At 43.4% G+C, this 27,818-nt stretch overlaps 1 protein-coding gene across 11 annotated transcripts in view; it reads left to right on the top strand.

The window, feature by feature from the left end:
- DNM1 (dynamin 1) overlaps positions 1-27,818 on the top strand; it is a 230,760-nt gene that overhangs the window by 129,205 nt on the left and 73,737 nt on the right. For 8 of the 11 annotated variants that reach the window (XM_073541090.1, XM_073541093.1, XM_073541095.1 and 5 more), the window contains exons 11-14: positions 20,770-20,856; positions 21,147-21,217; positions 24,229-24,280; positions 27,289-27,300. In XM_073541090.1, the coding sequence (XP_073397191.1) occupies positions 20,770-20,856; positions 21,147-21,217; positions 24,229-24,280; positions 27,289-27,300 (222 nt within the window). The remainder of the gene's footprint in view (positions 1-20,769; positions 20,857-21,146; positions 21,218-24,228; positions 24,281-27,288; positions 27,301-27,818) is intronic. The other 3 variants (XM_073541098.1, XM_073541096.1, XM_073541099.1) reach the window with 1 other exon arrangement.

Genomic DNA, 27,818 nt, shown 5'->3' with positions numbered 1-27,818 from the left:
GTACCAGGCCCGCAGGATAGATGGTCTCCTCTTCCCATCTACCCACATAGAGGTTAGCGTAGCTTGGCGCGAACCTGGTACCCATGGCAGTACCCCATTGCTGGGATTAGTAGTGCGTCTGATATTTAAAATAGTTGTGAGTAAGTATAAAAGACATGCAGTTTTTCAAAAACTCAATTTGTCCTTCTGGTAGTAAATTCTGTTTAATTAAAAAATGTGCAGCTGAATTGCATCCCTTATCATTTTGTATAACAGTATAGAGGGAGGCAATATCCAGGGTGCCTAGGATATAATGGTTTTTCCAATCAACACCCTCCAGAATTTTCAATATATGAGAAGTATCCTTCAGGTAGGCTGGTAACATGCAAACCATTTTTTGTAGGTGGCAATCAATATACTTGGATAAATTGGCTGTGAGGCACTGTATCCCGGAAATAATAGGACGGCCCGGTGGTTTAACTAGATCTTTATGGATTTTCGGTAAATAGTAGAACATGGCTACCCTTGGGTGTCTAGTGTAAATAAAATCATACTCACTCTTCATAAAAAATCCCTCATTAAAACCCTTATCCACAAGTACTTTCAATTCGGCCAGAAACTTATCAGTGGGATCATTAGTAAGTTTTCTGTATGTGCGAGAATCACTCAATAGGCGTATGGCTTCTTCATGGTAATTCTTTTCATCAAGGATTACTATACCACCCCCTTTATCTGCTGGCCAAATGACAATTTTATTATTACCCTGTAAGGATGTAATAGCATTACGTTCGGAAAATGTAAGATTGTACTTGTATTTGGAACACCTTTTGTCACTGATCTTGCGAATGTCGGCTATCACGTTACTTTGAAACGTGTTAATTGCTTTAGAATACTCATTTAAGGGGTGGAAATTTGACCTGTTTCGCAGACCAGTGTGTGCAAAAGTATTGCTGCTGCAGGGATTCTCCTTTATTGGATTCTTCATAAAATGTTTTCTTATAGCTAATTTTCGCATGAACAATTTGATGCCGATAAATGCTTGAAATGTATTAAATTGGCATGCTGGGGCATAATTGAGACCTTTATTCAGTGATGAAATTTCATTCTGACTCAATGTGTACGTACTAAGGTTAAAAATGGATTGCATGTCTTGTTTATTGATTATTCATTTCTTTTTCTTTTTGGAGAACTTCCCCCCACGGCGACCCCTCCTATATATTTTTTGGGACCACCTGAAAAAAATTCCTATTAATGGCTTTCTTGGTTGTTTTACTAATGGTAGAGCCAGTCTTGTTTGGTCTATTTGGTCTTGACAAAGCGGGGCTAGGTGCCGCATGATCATTTGTGGAGGTGGATGGAGAATCATCTATTGAATCTAAAATCTGATAGCGATTATGGGTGTTGATTGAAGATACACTGGCGAGTTGGGTATCCCTCGTTAGGGTCAGGGCCGGCCCGAACGTATAGGCGAACTAGGCGGCTGCCTAGGGCGCCGACCCAAAGGGGGTGCCAGAGAAAAAATAGAAAAAATTATAAAAAATCTTTTCAAAAGGCAAAAAGTTTTAGGGATGGAAAGAAAAGTGTACATATTTAAGGGCAAATATGACGCAAGAGAGGTTGGTTGGGTTGGCAACAATTTCGATGGAATCTGAAGTTGCTAAACAAATTAATCTCGGTGACTTAGTGTCATCCTTTTAAAAAAAAAAAGGCAAGGAAACAAAAATTTTAATTACCTATGGTCGTTTTTGTTTTGTGTTATTGATTACTTTGTATATATTTGTCCTATACAACTTCTCAGAAGATTAAAGAGTTAGGAGAGAGTTAATTAATCATTGTTGTTGTGGTTTATTTTGCTCCTAAATTTATATCCCAAGTTTTCATCTACTGCCAAGAATAGTAGGGGCGCAACAAAATAGTTTCGCCTAGGGCACCGTAATCTCTCGGGCCGGCCCTGGTTAGGGTCATGGGGGAGTTGGTTTTAAGCCCATTAGGATTAGTAGATTTGGATTCTACTTCATTATCTTCTATGGGTGGAGAAACAGGAGGAGTGGAGGGTAAATCGTCATCCGATACTGGATGAGTGGAAAACCTGTCAGCAGACATAGTGCTGTTAGACTGGCTGGTATTAGCCTCATCAATGACCTCGTACACTATTTCGGAACATGAATTGGTTTGAAGAATACTCTCAGGTATCGCATCCCTTCCCTTTGAGTAAGACAATAGATACCAGTGACTCTAAGCGCAGTATTAATTCATTTATCTATACAGACTTTCCCTTTGACATCTATGGTGACTGGTGTCTTTCTACTTTTGCTGCTGGAGTCCCTATATATACTTGAGCGCCACTGAGGATTTTATATTATATTATTTACGTGCATTGTCACCTTCTCGGCAGGCAGCTTAGTATTTGGTATTCTATTATTATCCTTTCATTTTTTTCCTGCTATTCCTCTGATTAGAATGGGAGACCTTATGGCGGATCGAAGAGACCGTTTAACTAATATACAGAGGTTTTTTTATCGTGCTCAGCCACAGGCCCCACGAAATCCCAGATTAGATAGTATTGACAAATTGAAAGAATCTCTAAGACCTTTAGAAAGTCTACTGATTAAGGAAATGAGAGACCTCTGGGAGGTGGCCACTCTTGAATGTTATTTAGCTTATGACTGCATCCCCAGGGGCTTAGTGGTACACAAAACTCTCTCTGGTGATATTGGCGACGAGTCTGTACTAGCCGAATGGAACTTGATGTTCAAAGACTTCTCTAGACAAGCTGTGGGTTTTATCATAGAAAAGAGGAAAAAACAACTTTTGGATAGCAAACAAAAAATATCCAAATTATTTGATAAAATTAAACCTTTTGAGAATCATCCTGAAATCATTCTGTTATCTAACAGTATCCGTAACAGAATCATGAGTAAAGAAAAAGAAATCATAAATAAAAAACAGAAAACATTTGGAAGGGATGCGATACCCGAGAGTATTCTTCAAACCAATTCATGTTCCGAAATAGTGTACGAGGTCATTGATGAGGCTAATACCAGCCAGTCTAACAGCACTATGTCTGCTGACAGGTTTTCCACTCATCCAGTATCGGATGACAATTTACCCTCCACTCCTCCTGTTTCTCCATCCATAGAAGATAATGAAGTAGAATCTGAATCTACTAATCCTAATGGGCTTAGAACCAACTCCCCCATGACCCTAACGAGGGATACCCAACTCGCCAGTGCATCTTCAATCAACACCCATAATCGCTATCAGATTTTAGATTCAATAGATGATTCTCCATCCACCTCCACAAATGATCATGCGGCACCTAGCCCCGCTTTGTCAAGACCAATAGACCAAACAAGACTGGCTCTACCATTAGTAAAACAACCAAGAAAGCCATTAATAGGAATTTTTTTCAGGTGGTCCCAAAAAAATATATAGGAGGGGTCGCCGTGGGGGGAAGTTCTCCAAAAAGAAATCAATAATCATTAAACAAGACATGCAATCCATTTTTAACCTTAGTACGTACACATTGAGTCAGAGTGAAATTTCATTACTGAATAAAGGTCTCAATTATGCCCCAGCATGCCGATTTAATAAATTTCAAGCATTTATCGGCATCAAATTGTTCATGCGAAAATTAGCTACAAGAAAACATTTTATGAAGAATCCAATAAAGGAGAATACCTGCAGCAGCAATACTTTTGCACACACTGGTCTGCGAAACAGGTCAAATTTCCACCCCTTAAATGAGTATTCTAAAGCAATGGACATGTTTCAAAGTAACGTGATAGCCGACATTCGCAAGATCAGTGACAAAAGGTGTTCCAAATACAAGTACAATCTTACATTTTCCGAACGTAATGCTATTACATCCTTACAGGGTAATAATAAAATTGTCATTTGGCCAGCAGATAAAGGGGGTGGTATAGTAATCCTTGATGAAAAGAATTACCATGAAGAAGCCATATGCCTATTGAGTGATTCTCGCACATACAGAAAACTTACTAATGATCCCACTGATAAGTTTCTGGCCGAATTGAAAGTACTTGTGGATAAGGGTTTTAATGAGGGATTTTTTATGAAGAGTGAGTATGATTTTATTTACACTAGACACCCAAGGGTAGCCATGTTCTACTATTTACCGAAAATCCATAAAGATCTAGTTAAACCACCGGGCCGTCCTATTATTTCCGGGATACAGTGCCTCACAGCCAATTTATCCAAGTATATTGATTGCCACCTACAAAAAATGGTTTGCATGTTACCAGCCTACCTGAAGGATACTTCTCATATATTGAAAATTCTGGAGGGTGTTGATTGGAAAAACCATTATATCCTAGGCACCCTGGATATTGCCTCCCTCTATACTGTTATACAAAATGATAAGGGATGCAATTCAGCTGCGCATTTTTTAATTAAACAGAATTTACTACCAGAAGGACAAATTGAGTTTTTGAAAAACTGCATGTCTTTTATACTTACTCACAACTATTTTAAATATCAGACGCACTACTAATCCCAGCAATGGGGTACTGCCATGGGTACCAGGTTCGCGCCAAGCTACGCTAACCTCTATGTGGGTAGATGGGAAGAGGAGACCATCTATCCTGCGGGCCTGGTACTCTGGCAACGTTTCATCGATGATGTATTTTTTATCTGGTCGGGGGGTCACAAGGAGCTTGAACAATTTTTAACTGATTTAAATAAAAATGAGTACTTTTTAAATTTTTCTTTCACCATCAGCTCCAGCTCTGTCAACTCTTTAGACCTGACTATTTTCATTGAAAATAATAAAATTCAAACACGGACTTTTAGAAAAACTACAGATTCTAATAGTTTTATCCGCATAGATAGTTGTCACCTTCCTAGTTGGCTATTAAACGTACCAAAGAGCCAATTTACGAGGATTCGCCGCAACTGTTCAAAAGTGCAGGATTTTGACTTGGAAGCAGTCACTCTCAAAAGACAATTCCTAGTAAAAGGGTATAATGATGCTTTATTGGAGGAAGCTATATGTTCCGTGAGGGATAAAACAGCGAGAAGTCTTTTAAGGACTGATTCACCCGATCTAAGTTGTAATACCAGCAAACCTCCGCATAAAATGCAGGACGACTTTATCCCTATCATTTCAGAGTATAACTCCAACTCCCACATTTTAAATAAAATAGTGAGAAAACATTGGAATCTTTTGAGAGAGGATAAAACTCTGGGATCGATCATTCCACAGGGTCCAAGATTTGTGTATCGCATCCCTTCCCTTTGAGTAAGACAATAGATACCAGTGACTCTAAGCGCAGTAGTAATTCATTTATCTATACAGACTTTCCCTTTGACATCTATGGTGACTGGTGTCTTTCTACTTTTGCTGCTGGAGTCCCTATATATACTTGAGCGCCACTGAGGTTTTTATATTATATAATAAATGTTATAGTTTATTCCCAAAAGATGGGCAGTGTTTACAGATGATAAAAAGGCTTTATGATATGAGACAATAACAGTATATACAATGCAACTACAAATAAAAGGGATTTAAAAAAACAGAGATACACATCCCAGGCTAAAATGAAGGAGGGGTAGGGGAAAATACCTTATACCTTTGGCTTTGTGACATCACTAAAGGGGCTGGCTTGTGACAGTCCTCCCCTTTCTCAAAGTACAGATTTGGGTTTTGAAAACTTATAACCATCATATTTGGCTCGAGAACTGTTGTGAGTTCATTTTTCCCTTCACCATTGAGGTCTGATGAACTCCCTCCTCTGGTGAAGGAAGGTAGTGAGACTGATTACCAAACACCTGGGCAGCTAGATGATAACTGGGTGGCTGGAATTGAGGACTGGATATAAGGCTGCCGACGCCCTTCTTCCTGGCTGGTGACTTTCCTGCTGGATTCTTGGAGACCAGTCTGATTCCTGCGTCTCAAAGCTAAGTTTTTCTGCTCTGCTTTGTACTCTTCAGTTTTGTTTTTGTTTTGCCTTGTTTTTTGGGAGTTCTGCCATCCCCGGCCGGGGGTGTGCTGAATTCCATTTTTGTCTCTGATCTGTTGATCTTTTGCTCTGTCTTCAGAATATACCTGAGTGCTGATATAGTCTTTTGAAGCCTAGCGACTTCAGGGCCTGTTTTTCCTATCAGTCGGTTGGCTCATTTTGATAGGGTTTTTGCGGATGGCAGACAGCAGCTTTCCTATCCTGTCCTATGTAGTTAGCTTGGGCCCCATCATTTGCTCAACCTATCTTTCTATCTGTGTTAGTGTTTTCATCTTGCTTCACCGTCATTATATGTTGGGGGCTGCCTATTGCTTTGGGGTCTGCTCTGGGGCAGTTTAGTTTTTCCCCTTTCTGTCTTTAGGCTATGTAGCTCTCTGGCTGTGATCGAGGGGTCTAGGGCACCATAGGAACCCCCCACGGCTACTGCTAGTTGTTGTGGATAGGTTCAGGGGTCTGCAATCCGATAGCTGCCAACCTCTCTGGTTTTTCTGGACTTAGCTGGTATTTTGTTTTTTCCTCCTTCGGTGACTCATCATAACAGAATCACCAGCCATACCGCAGATCCTAGGGTACTCAATAGCAGGAGAGAATTGTAAAAAAAAAAAAAGTGTCAGAATTTTTTTTTTCGTGTGCATATTTTTTCCTCTATATCTCTGAGGCCGTAGGGGGAATTTTTCTCTCAATGGAGATGAAGCAATTGTCTGACCGTGTGGAGCAGCTCGCTGCTGAAGTGCGGGGAATTTCCGCCTATCTTACTCATTCACATGCTGCTGAACCAAAGATTCCTACTCCTGTGGTTTTTTTTGGGGATCGGTCTAAATTCTTGAATATCAAGAATAATTGTAAATTATTTTTTGCCTTGAAGCCTAACTCGTCGGGGAATGCCGCGCGGCAGGTTAAAATTGTCATCTCTTTGCTGCGCGGCGATCCCCAGGATTGGGCGTTTTCTTTGAAACCTGATGATCCTATTCTGAATAATGTAAACGCATTTTTTCAAGCCTTGGGGTTGTTGTATGATGAACCTAATGCTATTGATCAGGCTGAAAAGGCCCTGTTGGCATTAAGCCAGGGTCGGGATTCGGCAGAGTTGTACTGTCAAAAATTCCGAAAGTGGGCGGTCCTTACTACCTGGAATGATGGTGCCTTGGCAGCCCTCTTTCGGAAGGGTTTGTCAGAAACTGTAAAAGATACTATGGTGGGATTTCCTGTTCCCTCTGGTCATGACGATTCTATGTCATTAGCCATTCAGGTGGATCGGCGTTTACGCGAACGCAAAACTACACGAGAGATGTTGCCACCTGTTGAACAAATGTCTGAACCTATGCAATGTGATAGAGTTTTGTCTAGGGTGCAACGTCAGGAGTTCAGAAGGCGTAATAAGCTGTGTTTTTTTTGTGGAGGTGCCTCGCATATTATTTCTGTCTGCCCTAAACGAGAGAAATGTTGTACACACACGTTTTCTGTGGGTGGTGTTCAACCTAAGTTTCTTCTGGCAATTACTCTGATCTGCTCCCTGTCCACATTTTCTGCCAAGGCTTTTGTGGATTCAGGAGCAGCTCTGAACCTGATGGACTTGGATTTTGCTAAACGTTGTGGATTTCCTATGACACCTCTGCGGATGCCTATCCCTTTGAGGGGTATTGATGCTACTCCTTTGGCGAAGAATAAACCTCAGTTTTGGACCCAGGTGGTAATGCGGGTCGCCCCAGACCATCAAGAAAATTGCAGATTTTTGGTGTTGCATAATTTGCATGATACCATTGTTCTGGGGTTTCCCTGGTTGCAAATCCATAATCCAGTTCTGGATTGGAAATCTGTCTGTGGTGAGTTGGGGTTGTCGGTGTGCCCTTAGTGATGCTCCTGTTTTCTCCACCTCTCCCCAGTCGCACGATTTTCCTGACTATTTGGCTGACTTTTATGATGTATTTAGTGAGAATGAGTCTGCGTCTTTGCCTCCTCATAGGAGTTATGACTGTGCAATTGAGCTGAACCCGGGGTGTAAATTCCCCAAAGGTCGGCTTTTCAATTTATCTGTACCCGAGCACGAGGCTATGCGATCCTATATTAAGGAGGCATTGGAGAAGGGTCATATTAGACCATCCTCTTCACCCTTAGGTGCTGGGTTTTTTTTCGTGGCTAAAAAGGATGTTTCAATAAGGCCTTGCATTGACTATCGTGCCCTCAACAAGATTACTGTTAAATATCAGTATCCGTTACCCCTGATTTCTGATCTATTCTCCAGAGTTAAAGGTGCTTGCTGGTTTACCAAGCTTGACCTCAGGGGGGCGTATAATCTTATTCGCAGTAAGCATGGGGATGAATGGAAGACGGCGTTTAATACTCCGGAGGGACATTTTGAGTACCTGGTGATGTCTTTTGGGCTCACTAATGCCCCTTCTGTCTTCCAGTGCTTCATGAACGATATATTCCGAGACTTTGTGGATAAATTTTTGATTATCTATCTGGATGATATTTTGATCTTCTCCAAGAATTGGGACTCTCATGTGGAACATGTTCGGACTGTGTTCCGGATTTTGAGGGAGAATTCCCTGTATGTCAAGGGATCGAAATGCCTTTTTGGGGTACAGAGGGTTTCATTTTTGGGATTTATTTTGTCTCCGTCAACTATTGAAATGGACCCGGCGAAGGTACAGGCCATTTATGATTGGGTTCAGCCCACTTCTTTGAAGGCCCTCCAGAAGTTTTTGCGTTTTGCTAATTTTTATCGGAAATTTATAGCTAATTTTTCTGGTATTGCCAAGCCATTGACGGATTTGACTAGGAAGGGTGCTGATGTGCTGAATTGGTCTCCGGAGGCTGTTTCTTCCTTTCAGGAGCTGAAGCGAAGATTCACTTCTGCTCCGGTTTTGCGGCAACCTGATGTCTCACTCCCGTTTCAGGTGGAGGTGGACGCTTCTGAGATTGGTGCAGGAGCGGTGTTGTCCCAAAAAGATCCTGTGACATCTAAAATGAATCCTTGTGCTTTCTTTTCCCGAAAGTTCTCCCCATCCGAACGTAACTATGATGTGGGGAATCGGGAACTGTTGGCCATGAAATGGGCATTTGAGGAGTGGAGACATTGGTTGGAGGGAGCCAAACACCAAGTTGTGGTCCTTACTGACCACAAGAATTTGATTTACCTGGAGTCGGCCAAGCGCTTGAATCCTAGACAGGCTAGGTGGGCCTTGTTTTTCACACGTTTTGATTTTGTGGTCTCTTTTCTTCCGGGCACTAAGAATGTCAAGGCAGACGCCCTCTATAGGAGTTTCCTTGCTGATTCTCCTGTTGTGACTAAGCCTGCTACCATCTTAGACGAGGGGGTAGTTCTTTCTGCCATCTCGCCCGATTTGAGACGTGCTCTGGAAGAGTTTCAGGAGCACAAACCTGAGCGTTGTCCCAGTGGAAAGTTGTATGTTCCTGACGAGTGGAGGAAGAGAGTGATGTCTGAAGTTCATTGCTCTGCATTGGCTGGTCATCCAGGTATTTTTGGTACTAGAGATCTGGTGAGTCGGTCTTTTTGGTGGCCCGCCTTGTCTCGTGATGTCAGGAATTTTGTGCAGTCCTGTGGGACTTGCTCCCGGTCTAAACCTTGTTCTCGCTCTAGTGGCTTGTTGATGCCTTTGCCGGTGCCCAGGAGGCCATGGACCCATATTTCAATGGATTTTATCTCTGATATGCCTGTCTCTAAGAGAATGAATGTTATTTGGGTGATTTGTGATAGATTCTCTAAGATGGTCCATCTTGTACCACTCCCTAAGTTGCCATCTTCCTCTGAGTTGGTGCCCTTGTTTTTGCAACAGGTGGTTCGCTTGCACGGGATTCCTGAGAACATTGTATCTGACAGAGGAGTTCAGTTTGTGTCTAGATTTTGGAGGACTTTCTGTTCCGAGCTGGGAATTCAGTTGTCCTTCTCCTCTGCGTTTCACCCTCAGACCAATGGGCAGACGGAGAGAACAAACCAGACTTTGGAGTCGTATTTGAGATGTTTTATTTCTGCCGATCAGGATGATTGGGTTTCATTTTTGCCCTTGGCCGAATTTGCTTTAAATAATAGAGCTAGTTCTGCCACTTTGATGTCACCTTTTTTTTGTAACTTTGGTTTTCACCCTCGATTTTCTTCAGGGCAGGTGGAGCCTTCTGCCTGCCCAGGTGTTGACACTGTGGTGGAGAGAATGCACCAGATCTGGGACCAAGTAGTGGATAAGTTGTCTCTCTCCCAGGAAAAGGCCCAGCGGTTTTCCAACCGGCGTAGGACCATTGGTCCCCAGTTTAAGGTGGGTGATATGGTTTGGTTGTCATCAAAAAATATCACTATGAAGGTGGCTTCTCCTAAGTTTAAGCCTAGATTTATTGGACCTTACAAGATTTTGGAGATTATTAATCTGGTCTCTTTTCGGTTGGCTCTTCCTGTCACATTTAAAATTCATAATGTGTTTCATAAGTCCTTGTTGAAGAGGTTTGTTGAACCAGTAGTTCCTGTGGTGGCACCTCCTGACCCTATATTGGTTGAAGGTATCATGGAATATGAGGTAGAGAAGATACTGGATTCCCGTCTGGCTAGACGGAGACTCCAGTATTTGGTTAAGTGGAAGGGTTATGGTCAGGAGGATAATTCCTGGGTCTCTGCCTCTGAAATTCATGCCGAAAGATTGGTGCGTGCCTTTCATCGGGCTCACCCGGATCGCCCTGGTGGCATGGATGAGGATTCGGTGACCCCTCCTCAAGGGGGAGGTACTGTTGTGAGTTCATTTTTCCCTTCACCATTGAGGTCTGATGAACTCCCTCCTCTGGTGAAGGAAGGTAGTGAGACTGATTACCAAACACCTGGGCAGCTAGATGATAACTGGGTGGCTGGAATTGAGGACTGGATATAAGGCTGCCGACGCCCTTCTTCCTGGCTGATGATTTTCCTGCTGGATTCTTGGAGACCAGTCTGATTCCTGCGTCTCAAAGCTAAGTTTTTCTGCTCTGCTTTGTACTCTTCAGTTTTGTTTTTGTTTTGCCTTGTTTTTTGGGAGTTCTGCCATCCCCGGCCGGGGGTGTGCTGAATTCCATTTTTGTCTCTGATCTGTTGATCTTTTGCTCTGTCTTCAGAATATACCTGAGTGCTGATATAGTCTTTTGAAGCCTAGCGACTTCAGGGCCTGTTTTTCCTATCAGTCGGTTGGCTCATTTTGATAGGGTTTTTGCGGATGGCAGACAGCAGCTTTCCTATCCTGTCCTATGTAGTTAGCTTGGGCCCTTTCATTTGCTCAACCTATCTTTCTATCTGTGTTAGTGTTTTCATCTTGCTTCACCGTCATTATATGTTGGGGGCTGCCTATTGCTTTGGGGTCTGCTCTGGGGCAGTTTAGTTTTTCCCCTTTCTGTCTTTAGGCTATGTAGCTCTCCGGCTGTGATCGAGGGGTCTAGGGCACCGTAGGAACCCCCCACGGCTACTGCTAGTTGTTGTGGATAGGTTCAGGGGTCTGCAATCCGATAACTGCCAACCTCTCTGGTTTTTCTGGACTTAGCTGGTATTTTGTTTTTTCCTCCTTCGGTGACTCATCATAACAGAGAACCTAGCAGACTAATGGCAGAACCATCATACATCTTACATTGAAATTAGCTTTGTAATGACATCAAACACTAGCTGTCTATTCCACTCTGTTCAGGAGAAATCCATTTCTCTGGTTCTGTTGGTGCTAGAATTTAGCAAGAACCACTGTAGTGAAGCCCGTTCAGAGCACGTCCCAATATGTAATTTTCACATTTCTGTCCCTGACGGAGCCCGAGTTATGGCCTCTTTAATATCTCCCATATATACATGAGAAGCACATGTTGGACTGACAAAGGAAATTCTCTCCTGGCTAATTAACATTCCTTGCAGTGAGGAGGGGGGTCAGGAAGGAATGAGTGGCTGTAGTCTCATGTTACAAGGAGTGTATCCTGAGAGATGCAGGCAGAGGAGACACAAAGCTGCAATGTGTGACAGGCACACAGGGACAAGAACAGGGGGGTCACTTATCTCTGGCCAGCTATGCATCCTCCTAGAAAGTGTAGAGAATGAAAGATTCTGGAATGTTCTATGATATTTTACAGTATCGTTACAGGAATGATGCAACAAGTTTTTCACACTTGGATTTGGGGATCCTCTTCCATTCTTCCTTGCAGATTTTCTCCAGTTCCGTCAGGTTGAATGGTGAACGTTGGTGGACAGCCATTTTCAGGTCTCTCCAGAGATGCTCAATTGGGTTTAGGTCAGGGCTCTGCCTGGGCCAATCAAGAATGGTCACAGAGTTGTTCTGAAGCCACTCCTTTGTTATTTTAACTGTGTGCTTAGGGTCATTGTCTTGTTGGAAGGTGAACCTTCGGCCAAGTCTGAGGTCCAGAGCACTCCGGAAGAGGTTATCATCCAGGATATCTCTGTACTTGGCCGTATTCATGTATTCATGTTTCCTTCGTCCTGTCCCTGTAGCTAAAATACACCCCATAGCATGATGCTGCCACTACCATGTTTCACTGTTGGAATTGTATTGGACAGGTGATGAGCAGTGCCTGGTTTTCTCCACAAATACCGCTTAGAATTATCACCAAAAAGTTCTATCTTCGTCTCATCAGACTAGAGAATCTTATTTCTCATAGTCTGTGAGTCCTTCACGTGTGTTTTAGCAAACTCTATGCGGGCTTTCATATGTCTGGCACTGAGGAGAGGCTTCCGTCGGGCCACTCTGCTATAAAGGCCCAAGTGGTGGATGGCTGCAGTGATAGTTGACTTTGTGGAACTTTCTCCCATCTCCCTACTGCATCTGTGGAGCTCAACCACAATGATCTTGGGATTCTTCTTTACCTCTCTCACAAAGGCTCTTTTCCCACGATTTCTCAGTTTGGCTGGATGGCCAGGTCTAGGAAGACTTCTGGTGGTCCCAAACTTCTTCCATTTAAGGATTATGGAGGCCACTGTGCTCTTAGGAACCTTGAGTACAGCAGAATTTTTTTTGTAACCTTGGCCAGAGCCGTGCCTTGCGCAATTCTGTCTCTGAGCTCCTTGGCCAGTTCCTTTGACCTCATGATTCTCATTTGGTCTGACATGCACTGTGAGCTGTGAGGTCTTATATAGACAGGTGTGTGCCTTTACAAGTCAAGTCCTATCAGTTTAATTACACTCAGCTGGACTCCAATGAAGGAGTAGAACCATCTCAAGGAGGATCACAAGGAAATGGACAGCATGTGACTTAAATATGAGTGTCTGAGCAAAGGGTCTGAATACTTATGACCATGTGATATTTCAGTTTTTCTTTTTTAATAAATGTGCAAAAATTTCTACATTTCTGCTTTTTTTGTCAATCAAGATGGGGTGCAGAGAGTACATTAATGAGAAAGAAATGAACTTTTTTGAATTTACCAAGTGGCTGCAATGAAACAAAGAGTGAAAAATTTAAAGGGGTCTGAATACTTTCCGTACCCACTGTAACCCCTGAATGGCTTGAGTAAAATACCCCTGTTTCAAGGGTGCAGAGTCAATGGAGATTATGGGTATAGGTCTGGCCAGTGTATGTGGTTTGAGATCCTGGACCTGGACGAACTTAGCGTTGATCAAGTTAAACACCACCCCACTGTCAAGCTAGGCAGAAATAACCCCCTTATTTTTGCCCATATGGATTTTAGCAGTCAGAAAAAATTGTGTCCTACCCACGGAGGAGATATGTACACCCAGGTTGCTAGCCTCCCTTCAACCCGGTCTCATTAGTTTTCTGGCGGATGTTTACAGTGAGATGAAGAAGGACACATTCCCACGAAATAGTCCTTTCTACCACAGTAAAAACATACTCCCCCTTGGTGCCAAACAACAGACTGCATTCCAGAATGAATTGCTCCACCCACCAACTGCATGGGTTCCTCAGATGACTAAGCCCAGGTTTCCCTTGGCCCCGGACCTCTCGAACATTGAGATGTTTCCTTATGTCTCTGGCAAAGACAGCGATCCAACTGGATAGCCAGAGACATGGCCACTTCAAGGGAAACTGGAGTCTCACACAGGGTTAAGGCATCCTTCACCTTTACAGATAGCCCTTCACAGGACAGGCTATGGAGTGCGGAGTTATTCCACTTAGTGTCAGTGGACCACTTACGAAACTTGGAGCAATACTCCTCCAAGGCAGGTCTCCCCTGGTCGGGATCGGCGGGCATGTGACCCAGTGCCAGAAAATATTCCTCCACCCAGTAGAGCGAGTGAGAGTCAGATGGAAGAGAGAATGCCTATGCTTGGGGGGTCACCCTGAAGGAGCGAGATTATTATCCCCACCTGTTGCTCCTCAGTTCCTGAGGAACAAGAACGTAACTTGAAATATAGTTTACAAGCCTCCCTGAAAACAACAAACTTATCAGAGAACCTGTCAGGCAAAGTGATCTTGGTCTCCACTAAGGGTTACCTGGGAGTCATGGGTCATGGTCCTTAAAACTGAAGTGTTAGGGACCTACAAATCGACAGTGCGTAGATCTGTGACCTCCAGGCTGAGCTGCTGCAGATGTCCTATCAGAGCAGTGATACGATCCATAATGGATCAAAAAACGGTTTTGATGTTTTTGTATGAGAAGTTTGTATTTTTTCTGAAAACTCAATAAAACCTTTATGATTAAAAAAAACAAAAAACGGTTTTGGTCAGAGCTAATGCCCCGACTCTGTTGGCGGGTGTCCCGGGACTAGGGCTCCTTCCCTGGGGCACCTGTTCCCTGGATTACTTCTAACTGTGAAGACGCCGGTGCTACGTACCTTGCTTTATCTCCTGAATCAGCCCTCTGTCTGTTCCCTTCCCCCACCCAGGGAAGAGGGGAGTGTATACCGTAATACACCAACCAGATTAACAAGGTAATACGAACAGGGGTAACGAAAATATTCCAGACATACAAATATACTCATACATATAACAGAGGAATGCTTTGGGGAGTGGAGGATGGGGTTACACTAAAGTAGGAGAAGAAAGGGAATTATCACACACACAAAACCTAGCAACAGTCACAGATAAGTCCACCAAACGCCTTTCTCCAATAATAAGCACTACCAACCATCAGCTATGCAGCATAAGGTAGCTCTGACAATGAGTGCTAGTCAGGACTCAGATTATATAGAGGAGTGGCTAACAGTGCACAGCTGAGAGCCTTAGCTCCAAGAGCTTTCAACAGAGCAGATTAACCCCTGCACTGCCAAAAGAAAGGTATACCGTTTAATAAGAAGGTGAAGTGCTTCTAATTAGGGCAGGAGTAGGAGATATCAGACGCTGCGATCTTCTGGCTCCTCTCTGTCGTGGTAAACCCAGGACACTTATGGTGGATGTGAGAAAAACAAAAAATGGCATTCTCAGGAAAGCAGCGGGAAAAAAATAAAAATTGACTATTTTTGACCTCTTTATGGAGACTGTAAACATAAGTAGGGCTATCAGCCAAACAAGAAATACTTAAATGTTGGCAGTAGTTTTGCCTTATGGCATGCGTACAGTGCATATTTTTAAGTCCTTAAAGGGGTTGCCCAGGCTTGGGGTTCAAGTGTGCTGTCACTCTTTGTGACTGCGGACTTGTGAATCTTCACAACATGCACAGTGCATGCTGTCAGGATTCTCCAGTGTCGGCATCAGGAGTGGACGACTGCCTAGATGTGTGCAGCCTTGCTCAATATTCAGCAACAAACTTGCGGTCACGTAACTGCCCGCACCCTGTGTGCACTATGAGGATTAAGTCTGCAGTCACATAGGGAGTATAAATGACCGAACTTGAACTTAAAAGTTCGGGGTTCATACCGGAAAGTTAGTGTTCGGTGCCAATCACTACCATGGACTTCTCCCGCAAGTCCATTGCAATGTTCGGAGTTCTGGGGGAAGAGAGAGAGAGAAAGAAAGAGACAAAGAATAATCCAGCTCAAAAGTTCAGGTCCCCATTGTTTTCAATTGGGTTTGGGTTCTGGTTAAAGTTCATGTACAGTTCTGGTACCTGAATAGAACTGTGGAAAAAAGTTTGGTCTGGTTTGCTCATCACTAATAGGGAGCTTTCATAGTGAGAGAAGTGCAGGAGATGGGTCTGCACAGCGCTCTCACTTTGGCTTTATCATTACTATCTCTGACGCTCCTGAACTCATGGTTGGGAGATCTGTACTCCAGTAATGGATGACAGATTTTTGTACTTGGTAAAGCGCATTTTAGCCCCTATTTTGTCCATAAAGGCAGAAAAATAGTCATTGACCTTATTCCAAGAAGTCTCAATATTACATTTCTAGTGTAAAAGTGAAAACAAAAAAAGAAAAGTTTTGTTGTTTTTACATAGGGGTGGGGGGGCAATGTTCTGCAGAGGTCGGACCCCCACAGATCGCAATGTGAGGGCATATCCCAGCGGTTTGCCATTGCATTACAAGATGCCAATAAAAGGGTATAAAGGATATGACCCGACTGCACCAAAAATATGCCTACCCTAGGATGGAGAGCTTGGTCAGGTATGGCCTCCGTTCTCTTCACTCTGTGGGGACTTTTTAGCTAATGGAACATGAGATTATTGATCCTTAAATATGGAGATTTTCAATGTTCAGATCATGTACTCTGCCGGCTGGAACATAATAATGGGAACATATTTCCCATTTATTCTTCAGCATGAAGCATAAAATATAATGCCCGCGTGACCGGTAAGAATAGAGTCTGTATCAGTCGTCTCCGCAGAAAAGCAGTAATAAAAATAATAAAAAGACAGCTTAAGGCCAATGCAGAATCCGATAATCCTGGGAGCAGGATACATTTACTAACAGTGAATTTCATTATCCTTTTTTTTTATGAAATGTGCATTTTTATATTAATGTCCGCAGGCAGAAGAATAATTATATATAGTGCTCATATATTCAACACTTTACTGGGAGGGTAATAAAAATGCGCTTAAAGCTTAACCCTTTCTCAACTGCATTACACCTAATGGGAGATATAAATTAATTTGACTTATGTTAATAAAAAATGTGATGTTCACCTTATAACCCCACATTGTTAGGGTAAAATTTTAAAATAACTAGCTGAAGAGCACGACGTTGCCTGGGCATAGTAACTAACTGCCGTCCCACTCTCTCCCCCCGCAGCCCCGCTCTCCACTTGCTGTCCCACTCTCTCCCTCCGAAGTCCAGCTCTCCACTCGCCGTCTCGCATTCTCCCTCAACAGCCCCGCTCTCCATCCACCACCCCGCTCTCTCCCTCAGCAGCCCCGCTCTCCTCCACCATCCCGCTCTCTCCCTCAGCAGCCCCGCTCTCCTCCACCGTCCCGCTCTCTCCCTCAGCAGCCCCGCTTTCGCTCCGCAGCCCAGCTCTCTATCCACCATCACGCTCTCTCTTTCCACAGCCTCACCCTCCAATCACCGTCCTGCATTCTCCCTCCACAGCCACCTCTCTCCCTCAGCAGCCTGTCTCCACTGGCCGTCCCGCTCTCTCTCTCTGCAGCCCCGCTCTCCACTGGCCGTCCTGCTCTCCCCCACCCAGCCCCTGTCTCCACTGGCCAGCCCGCTCTCTCCCTCAGCAGCCCAGCTCTCCCACCCACATCCCACTCTGTCCCTTAACAGCCCCGCTCTCCACCCGCCATCACGTTCTACCTCCGCAGCCCCGCTCTCTTGCTCCACGGCTCCACTCTCTCACTCTGCAGCCCTGCTCTCCATCTGTGTCCTACTCTCCCTCCACAGCCCAGCTCCCTCTCTCCACAGCCCCGCTCTCCATGCGCCATACCACTCTATCTCTCCACAGCCCTGCTCTCCATCTGTGTCCTACTCTCCCTCCACAGCCCAGTTCTCTCTCTCCACAGCCCCGCTCTCCATGCGCCATCCTACTCTATCTCTCCACAGCCCCGCTTTCCATCCGTGTCCCGCTCTCTCCCTCGCAGCTCCGCTCTTCACCTGCGTCCCGTACTTTCCCCTTGATACATACATACCTACACACACACATGCATACACTCAGCTTTATATATATAGATGGCTGCACTCAGCCACCACTAGGGGGAGCATGTCAATATTACTATTGACTGTGAAATACGTTCTTGTGCACCTCCTAGTGGTGGCCGCATGTAGAAAGATTTGCATCATTATATCGTAAAGCGATGCAAAGGTTCTGCATCCAGAAAAAAAATGTTAATTAGGAAAATGTGGAATGTATTTTGATTATAAAAACGGTAGTCATAACCTACCAGTGGGAAATTGCAAATTATTTACCAAAATTTGCAAAAGTCTACAAAACCTTAGCGCCCTCAATGTCTCATTATATGGGTACCTACAGTATATCATAGACCTCTCTGGCTTCAAACAGGATGGAGAACTAAATGTTTGTGGTGGATCGGGGCCGGGGGTTCTTTGTAGGATATCCTCTCGATAAAGCTTAGGAACATGATTTTTATAGGGTGGGTAGAAGGACTGTGTGCACTTTATAAATGATGCATGCTGATGATATGATTCATGCTAAAGGTGGCTCCATTTCGGTCCGATTTGCAGGGGCAGGCTCAGACAACTTTATCATTTTGCAACCTACCACCCAAATCCTACGGTCCCACCATCCCAAAAAACTGTAATATGCAGCAATTCTATATTGCGCAGATGTGAATAGAGCCTTAAAAGATTTGCTTAGCCCAGTAATGGACCCCTAGACCTATGTCATATAGAAAACACAACAGATGATAGATTTGGTTTTACCTGCCCCTGAAAATCTCCATACTCCATTGGTATCGGCACTGTTGTATGTGTTAATGTCCGGCATGGTCTGTGTGGTGCGGTGCATTTTCTGTGCTTGTTGCTAGTGGTTTTCATGGTCTCCTCTGCAAGCAGCGTCATTTTTCTCATACCTTTAAACTTCTAAAGAGATGCCATTTAAGAATCAATTTCTAAAGACCCAAAGGAAATAAATGCTTTCAGGTGTTTTATTTATTTTTTTATTTAAATATATGTATTTGGGGCTAGAAATCATTTTTGCAATTGGGTTCCTTTAAAAAGTTTGCAACGTTTGTTTTTTACTGGCTCTTTGTTTCCACGGATCATGATCATGGCTGTTTGCAGAATGAGTTAACCGATAAGCCTTTAGTGAGCTCATTTTACCAGGGAGTTTGCAACATTTTTATTTCTGTTTTTTTCTGATCTCTTCACAGCTGATTTATGATCATCATAAACTTTGATGTGGTCAAAAAAATACAGATGGATATGTTTATAAACTCCTCCTCGGAACGAGCCCGCTAATGGACACTCAATTCAGCGAAACAAATTCAAAAGTTTTAATAAAACCCTATTGTAAAAAAAAAATATTTTTAGCACAAAATAAACGCATTTAATTAATAAAAATATGCGCTTAAATACAATGTCCTGTTTATTTGGGGAACCATGAAAAGAATGGACTGATGCCATGATCTTCTTAGCTAAATAGTTGGAAAGTCAATGTCTAGATTTGGTCCACTGTACATAGTGGCCCCTTCTGAAAAAAATAATGGATGTCCTCCTTGGTAATGGTCCATACTATATTGGCTATCCCATCCAAGGACAAAAACCATGTTTTCCTTTATCCTTGTGGGACAGAAGGGTGACATGATCATGAGACCAATTCCTTCACCCTAAAAAGGTGGAAAATCTTGTTGTGGATCGCCACCATCCATTGGTGAAATATTTGGCCAAACTGATTTGGGATGCCTAATGCCCACTTTGTATATTCCCATTAATTTGCAAAAATGATTTCGCTGTACTCTCAATATCATACTTGCCAAATTTTTGGATCATTAGTTCTCGTCCACAGAGAAGGCCCAGGAACATGACCCTGAATAGCCTGGTGACTCCTCCAAATCGCCACTTTGGGTGTGGTTTAGCCAAGCCACATCCCTTCGGCAGACTAGTTGTGGGGATTGTTCGCAAGTATACAAATCATCAGGGTGTATCAGGAGCCACATATCCAATTTTCACCAAATTATGCCCAATTATGGGGTCAATTTAGTCAACGCTACCTTCTCCAAAAAATTTAAATTACCTTAAATGGCATTTTTTTTTTCAATCAATAAATCTATTATTTTGTGTAATTCTATAACGCAACAATTTTTTTTCTGTTTCTGAGCTTGCATAGCATTTTTTTTCATAATATAAGTGAGATGAACTGTGCTTTGATTATAGTTGACAGCTTTGTCTGGAAAATTGGGAGCGGGGATTGCTGCTGCATAGATGAGCATGTTGTAAACTTTGTACTGTCCCTAAATGGAAGATCTCCGGGATTTCCTTAATAATCTGGATTCCAGTTTTTGTGCGTCTCGGCTTCCCCTCTAGGAAACAGGAAGCCATGTTGTTATGAGAGCCTGGGAATTTCGGCAGGAAATCACAATAACTTAAAAAATCCCAAAATATCACAAAACAATTCCTGGGTAGAAAGATAATTGCTGGACATAGTCACCTCTACCCAATGGGCTTTAGAGGAAAGTGTTACTGAGTGGGTAGAAAAGACCTAAGCTGGAATATCCTTTATTTTATCCAAAATTGGAACATAAGGAGAAGGCAAGACCAGACAAAAAGGAGATGGCTGGAAGGAAAAATCAAAATGGGCCTCCACTAGGGGGAAGCCCCAAAGACCCGGCTAGTACATGTTGGTACATGCCTTCATACCTGAAAGTGATTTGCTGGGCTTATGGGGGCAAAATGTAGGGTGCCCATGGGGAAGTAGGATTGGGCCAAAGTCTTCATGAGTGCCCCAAATTAGAATCTTCCTCTATAGGTCCTGGGTATGGTTGGATTTCCAGCTTCCAAATTCATTGACTTTCCTGTGTTTGAGAATCTTCCTCCCACACCGATCTGTGCTTCTTTCCACAGCTAAGTCAGTACCCCCATCTACGGGAGGAGATGGAGAGAATTGTGACCACGCACATCCGGGAGAGAGAGGGGCGCACTAAAGAACAGGTGAGAAACTGGAGATGGGAGGAGGGATGCTTGTCTGGACTGGGTCCTATTTGGGATATTCTCGTTGACCATGATAGCTAGAGTCTGATAGAGTCTGGGTAAACTTTGGCAATTTTGGTTTATCCCTACAGCATAGGTTCTCTTTCTACGGTACGTGTTCCCATAGAGTACATCCATGACTCAAGGGGCGCCCACACTGTCCTAACAATACAGCATACTACTCAGGACATGATACGATAACTTGTGGTGCGGTCGGAATCATTTCTGTCTGCTCTTCTCTCTCCACACAGGTCATGCTGCTGATTGACATTGAACTCTCCTACATGAACACAAACCATGAAGATTTCATTGGCTTTGCTAAGTAAGACTACAGCTGAAGTAACTGAGCATAATACTTGTGCACAAAGAGAAGAGACAATAATTATCATTCACTGTCACAGCCACTCTAATGCTTTCTACCACATCCCCTAATTCTATATTCTTGTTCATAATGTTCAATTTTATAGTTATTACTGCTAATGATTTCCCCTTCTTCACTACCACCTCTACACTATTTCTTGGTTCCTTTTCTCCTTATCTTCCTTTCAAACTCTCCCACTTTCTTCCATCTCTCCTTTCTTCTTTTTCTTTCATTCTTCCTTCATCTATCGTTTCCTTTCTTTCTTCTTTTTTTCTTCCCTTTCTTCCTATCTCTCGTCCTATCTTTTTTCCTTTTTTCTCTTAAATTTGTTCCTCCCTAATTTTTTTCTTTCTTCCCTTCTCCCTTTAGTCATCCTACTCTTCATGACTTATTTTCCTTTTTTCTTTCAATATCTGCCTTCCCTCATCCATCCCTTCCTACCTTTATCTTCTTTCTCTTTGTCCCTTATTTACCTCCACCATCCCTTCTCCCGTTAGTCTTCCCACTCCTCTTGACTTTTTTCTTTCTTTTTTCCTTCCTTTTTCCCTTCTTCCTTCTTTCTTTTTCTATTCCTTCCCTCCTCCATTTATTTCCTTTCTTCCTTATGCCATCTATATCTTCCAACACTTTATTTCTTCTCTTATTTCTTATTTCTTCCTTACTATTTTCATTCATCCCCATTTACTTTCCTTCCTCATTTCCCTTTGTTCCTTTACGTTTCTATAATTTCTACCTTCCATCCTTCATGCTTTCTTTCTTCCATCCTTTTTCCTTCTCCTTCTCTTGGGTCCTGCTTTCCTTCCCTTGCAAACCAGTTACAAATAAAGTTGAGATTCTGCCCATCCACAGCCGTTCAATCCTAAAGGGACTATATCAGCACAGAATGACTGTTCAAACCAAGCACAGGCACTCAGTGCATCATCGTGAGGCCAGTCATTTAAGTGCAGCTTCCCACCTTCTTGTTTTCTCTCTCTCCACTCCCTCTGACTTCATAGGACCAGAGAAAGCCAGAGATAGAGGGAAAACAATTAGATGGGAAGGTGCACTTAAATGATTGGCTCCGCCATGATGCACTGAGCACCTGTGCTTGGTTTGAACAGTCAATCTGTGCTGACAGAGTTCCTTTAAGGCCGGGATTACACATGCAAATGTGGTGCCCCTGAGGGTTCAGTCACCACAGAGGTACTGCACCTCCTCCTGAGGTGTGGTACCTCACTATCCAGGTAAGGTGGAGACACCTGACCACACTCCAACACTTGCATCCCACACGCACACCAGTAGTGTAGCAGAGCAACCTTGCTGGCTCCCTGCTTGGAACACGAAGAGTGCTGGGAGGTGGGTGGAGCTTAGACTGCACAAGAGAGTGGAGAAGATTAGGAAAAAGTTAGTTGGTGAGAGAAGATCCCCTTTAAGGGATGGAGTGAAGGAAGTGCCGCAGCACACTCCTGTGACCTGGAGCTGCTGGCACAGGAAAGAGCCATAGAAAGCCTGATTCTTCAGAAGGAAGATAGTTTAGTATGGAACGTAAGAAGAAGAAGAGAATTAAGGACTAGGGTCAGAGCAGAGTCCTTCCTCAAGATTGAAGCGCATGGCCGGGGTCCGGTCCCCGAGGTTGTATGGATACTGATGTTCCTGCAGCAGAAACCGGAGGAATAGACGTTGTCACCACTTTATTCCCATCTAAGACTTGGGGGCACAACAGCAACATGGGTGAGCCGGGACATGATAGCAAGGAGTCCCCGAAGCAGGCTACAGCTGTCTGCCGTACAAGTAGAGTTCTAAGTAACATCAAGAAGGAGGAACTTGAGTTTAATACGCAACTACAAGTACTTCAGATTAGGCGCTAGTGTGGAGACGTTCAGAGAAGGCACATGTTGGAGGAGTGATGGAAAAGTGTACTTTACCTTGCCTGGGAGTTGGCTGAGCCCCTGACCTGGAGGACATGGCACCGAAGTGGGCATCTGTGTGCACCAGACTGTGAGTAAAGCCTTGGAACTACATGCCCTTGTGTCCTCCACTTATTCTTGCGCCTTACACCCGGCTCTGCTACATCTACCTCTTTACACCATCTCTCCACTTGCCAACCTCATCTACACTGCCCTGGGACTACAGCTCCACCTGTGGGGAGCTTCAACATCATTGCTGCACCACACCATCTGTCCCAGAGAAGCAAACCTGCAGCGCTGGTCAAACTGACCAGAAACCACAGGTGGCGTCACGAATCATCTCAGCAACTTTATCCCCATCACCCTACCCATTTTACATTGACCGCATGAGGCTACGGACTGGGTCACTGCCACTGTGGCATCTCCCTTTGAAGTCAACAGGCCCGGCACCGAGTACCCCACGGCCTCTGGGGGTGAGTCACAAAGAATACAGCCGAGTCTCGCATGTTAATACCAGGCACTGCCGCTGGCACTCAGGAGCAGAGCATGTGGCTCCATGTATTGCTATGCGGCCGCATGCTCCGCGCCTGTCTGCCAGCGGCAGTGTCGGGTATTAACATGCAAGACTCAGCTGTATTCCTTGCATATGTGATCCCGGCCTAAAGCTCACTCTTCTGATATCTATACCACTCTCCACCTAGGCTACAGCCAGCACCATCATCATCTGGAGTTTTTCCTACGCAGACTACAAGGTAGCTGCTGACAACACTACTTGGCTGTAATGTGGCAGGGACAGATTGGTGGAGGATTGGTGGAGGTCTGTAAATGATCAACCTCAAAGTAATGACATAAGACTTCAGGGAGCGAGAGAATTATCGAAATTCTAAAAAAAAAATGATTTTTCTGCTCCTTGGAACTGACAGTCCAACTAATCAGACAATTGCATTCTACCAATGGCAAAATGAAAGGCTTCAGGTAAAACATCTGTACATATGATTCCCGCCTTCCATTCATTTGGTTGAAGGGTCCTCGGTCCGTGACAGATTTAGAGGGACAGGTAACCAGACTGTGTGCTTTTCCTTGTAGTGCGCAACAGAGGAGCAGCCAAATGAATAAGAAAAAAGCCTCCGGCAACCAGGTGAGAACAAAATATATCCTAATGTATGGATGTCTGAATCTCACAGCAGATGCACGGCCTGTTCTCATACATTAGACCATACATAAAGTGTGCACTGTATATACTGGAAGACTTCCATTACAAATCAACCTTTCCTTATAATGCACCAATGAGAACGTAGGCTCCCATTACAAAAATGGACCCTACTTCTATACTCTTGGCTGAATAAAGACTCCCATTGTGCCAGATGATGATGCCATTCCTGTACCACCTCACTAACCTCATTGCCAGTCAGGATGAAATGGGACCTCTTTATCCCTCCATTCGTTGCAGGAAAGACCATTAGTCCTATATTTTTACTTACTCCTTCCCTGTTGTATATTTACAACCTTCACATAGGGGTTGTATGGCACAAATTACCACCTACAGTCATATGTAAAAGTTTGGGCACCCCTATTAATGTTAACTTTTTTTCTTTATAACAATTTTGGTTTTTGCAACAGCTATTTCAGTTTTATATATCTAATAACTGATGGACTCAGTTATATTTCTGGATTCAAATGAGGTTTATTGTACTAACAGAAAATGTGCAATCTGCATTTAAACAAAATTTGACCGGTGCAAAAATATGGGCACCCTTATCATTTTCTTGATTTGAACACTCCTAACTACTTTTTACTGACTTCCTGAAGCACTAAATTGGTTTTGTAACCTCATTGAGCTTTGAACTTCATAGCCAGGTGTATCAAATCATGAGAAAAGGTATTTAAAGTGGCCACTTGCAAGTAGTTCTCCTATTTGATTCTCCTATGAAGAGTGGCATCATGGGCTCCTCAAAACAACTCTCAAATGATCTGAAAACCAAGATTATTCAACATAGCTTTTCAGGGGAAGGATACAAAAAGTTGTCTCAGAGATTTAACCTGTCAGTTTCCACTGTGAGGAACATAGTAAGGAAATGGAAGAACACAGGTACAGTTCTTGTTAAGCCCAGAAGTGGCAGGCCAAGAAAAATATCAGAAAGGCAGAGAAGAAGAATGGTGAGAACAGTCAAGGACAATCCACAGACCACCTCCAAAGACCGGCAGCATCATCTTGCTGCAGATGGTGTCACTGTGCATCGGTCAACAATACAGCGCATGCATAACGCCTTTTTGTATGACCAAACAACTCAATCTTTGTTTCATCAGTCCACAGGACCTTCTTCCAAAATGTAACTGGCTTGTCCAAATGTGCTTTTGCATACCTCAGGCGACTCTGTTTGTGGCGTGCTTGCAGAAACGGCTTCTTTCGCATCACTCTCCGATACAGCTTCTCCTTGTGCAAAGTGCGCTGTATTGTTGACCGATGCACAGTGACACCATCTGCAGCAAGATGATGCTGCAGGTCTTTGGAGGTGGTCTGTGGATTGTCCTTGACTGTTCTCACCATTCTTCTTCTCTGCCTTTCTGATATTTTTCTTGGCCTGCCACTTCTGGGCTTAACAAGAACTGTACCTGTGTTCTTCCATTTCCTTACTATGTTCCTCACAGTGGAAACTGACAGGTTAAATCTCTGAGACAACTTTTTGTATCCTTCCCCTGAAAAGCTATGTTGAATAATCTTGGTTTTCAGATCATTTGAGAGTTGTTTTGAGGAGCCCATGATGCCACTCTTCATAGGAGAATCAAATAGGAGAACTACTTTCAAGTGGCCACCTTAAATACCTTTTCTCATGATTTGATACACCTGGCTATGAAGATCAAAGCTCAATGAGGTTACAAAACCAATTTAGTGCTTCAGGAAGTCAGTAAAAAGTAGTTAGGAGTGTTCAAATCAAGAAAATGATAAGGGTGCCCATACTTTTGCACCGGTGAAATTTTGTTTAAATGCAGATTGCACATTTTCTGTTAGTACAATAAACCTCATTTGAATCCAGAAATATAACTGAGTCCATCAGTTATTAGATATATGAAACTGAAATACCTGTTGCAAAAACCAAAATTGTTATAAAGAAAAAAGGTTAACATTAATAGGGGTGCCCAAACTTTTACATATGACTGTATATAGTATAGAGGTATATAGGTGAAATATGCAAACTTTAAAGAGGACCTATCACTCGACAGAAATATGTAATTTTTTTTACCTCGTCTAAATGCTGCAGTTCTGAATCTGGCATTGTTTTTCTTTTGTTCCTGTGCCACTCGGTTCCTGAGATATGACCCCCTCTTCCCTGTATATAAATCTGGGCTTGGTAGCTAAGGGGGCGTGGCCATCAAAAGAATCATTTATGACCACGCCCACTTAGCTGGCAGGGCTAGATTTACATATAGGGAAGAGGAGGCCTTATCTCAGGAACGGAGAAGCACAGGAACAACAGAAAATACACGCCAGATTCCGGAGAACAGCGGCATTAACACCAAGAAACTAAAAATACATGTTTATGGCAATATGGCAAGTGATAGGTCCCATTTAAATGCAGTACCACATTTCACCATTGACATAATGATTTTCCATAGATATCAATGTAACAGCGCCCCTCTTCTGATCTAAAACAGATCTCTTAAATAAGAACTTTGGAATTACGTTTTCCATACGCATGGCAGAGCCCTCTTTTAAATTGGCAAGAAGGGTTCTTTATCCATATAAATCACAATAGTCCTTTAATATGACCTCATGTTTTACTTAACCAATAGCCATCTTGATTGAGCTGTGGTTGTGTCTTTATTTTTTCCTGCATCTGTGGTATAAAATATAACTTTTTAGGCCTGTTTGGGTATTATCACTTATCAGTGTCAGGCTGACCATGTCATTAAGCTGTGGCCATTTACAGTGCAACCACATCATGGACCGCAGGCTTGGCAAGTGTGTCCGTGTGTGTGTGCTAGGTGAGGGTGAGCTGGACGACGGGCATGTGATGCACGGGCTGTGGAATATGCAGCGATTCATAATTGGTTCTGCACCCGCGCTGCTAGTAATGTATATCCCTCTTCTTCTGCTCCCATCTCTCCTGTCCGCTCTGCTGCTGTTGCTATGGTTACCCTGTGCAGGATGAGATCCTGGTGAGTAGTCAGGCAGCGGCTGAAAGCACAAGACAGAGGAAGTGCATCCGGGCAGCTACAGGCAGACCTTCCCATCACCTCATATGCATTGCCCATGTTCTTGGACTCTGAGAAAGCTGGGTGGTAAACAGTATGGTTGCTATTACAGCTTTGATGATGAGTACCTTTTACCGGGTCAAAAGTGTTCCGTTTTTACTGTTACTTTATACCCACTGCTCCGCTGAGTATTCTGCTTTTCTCTTTTTTTTCCAATCTGCAATATGGTTCCAGAGATATGAGCCATTTTATTTAATGATATCATCTTTAAAAGGTGGGGGCGTGACTTACAGGATCCTCAGGGGCGTGTCTTTAGGCTGCTCTGCATATTTATCATGTGAGACACCCCCCCCATAAAAATTTGTAGAAAATAAAGAGGCCCATATCTCTGGAACCATAAAGAAACATACTAAAAAAATGGTACATTCAAATAAGAGGAAACGCCTGGCCACTTTTGATCAGTCTTTTTTTTAAAGGAACCC

The sequence above is a fragment of the Dendrobates tinctorius genome, unplaced genomic scaffold, assembly GCF_039654945.1.
Source record: "Dendrobates tinctorius isolate UK_male_01 unplaced genomic scaffold, ASM3965494v1 ptg000120l, whole genome shotgun sequence".
NCBI classification, from domain to species: Eukaryota; Metazoa; Chordata; class Amphibia; order Anura; family Dendrobatidae; genus Dendrobates; species Dendrobates tinctorius.
The sequence above is the reverse complement of the archived record's forward strand: the minus strand, read 5'-3'. Positions and strand labels throughout refer to the sequence as shown.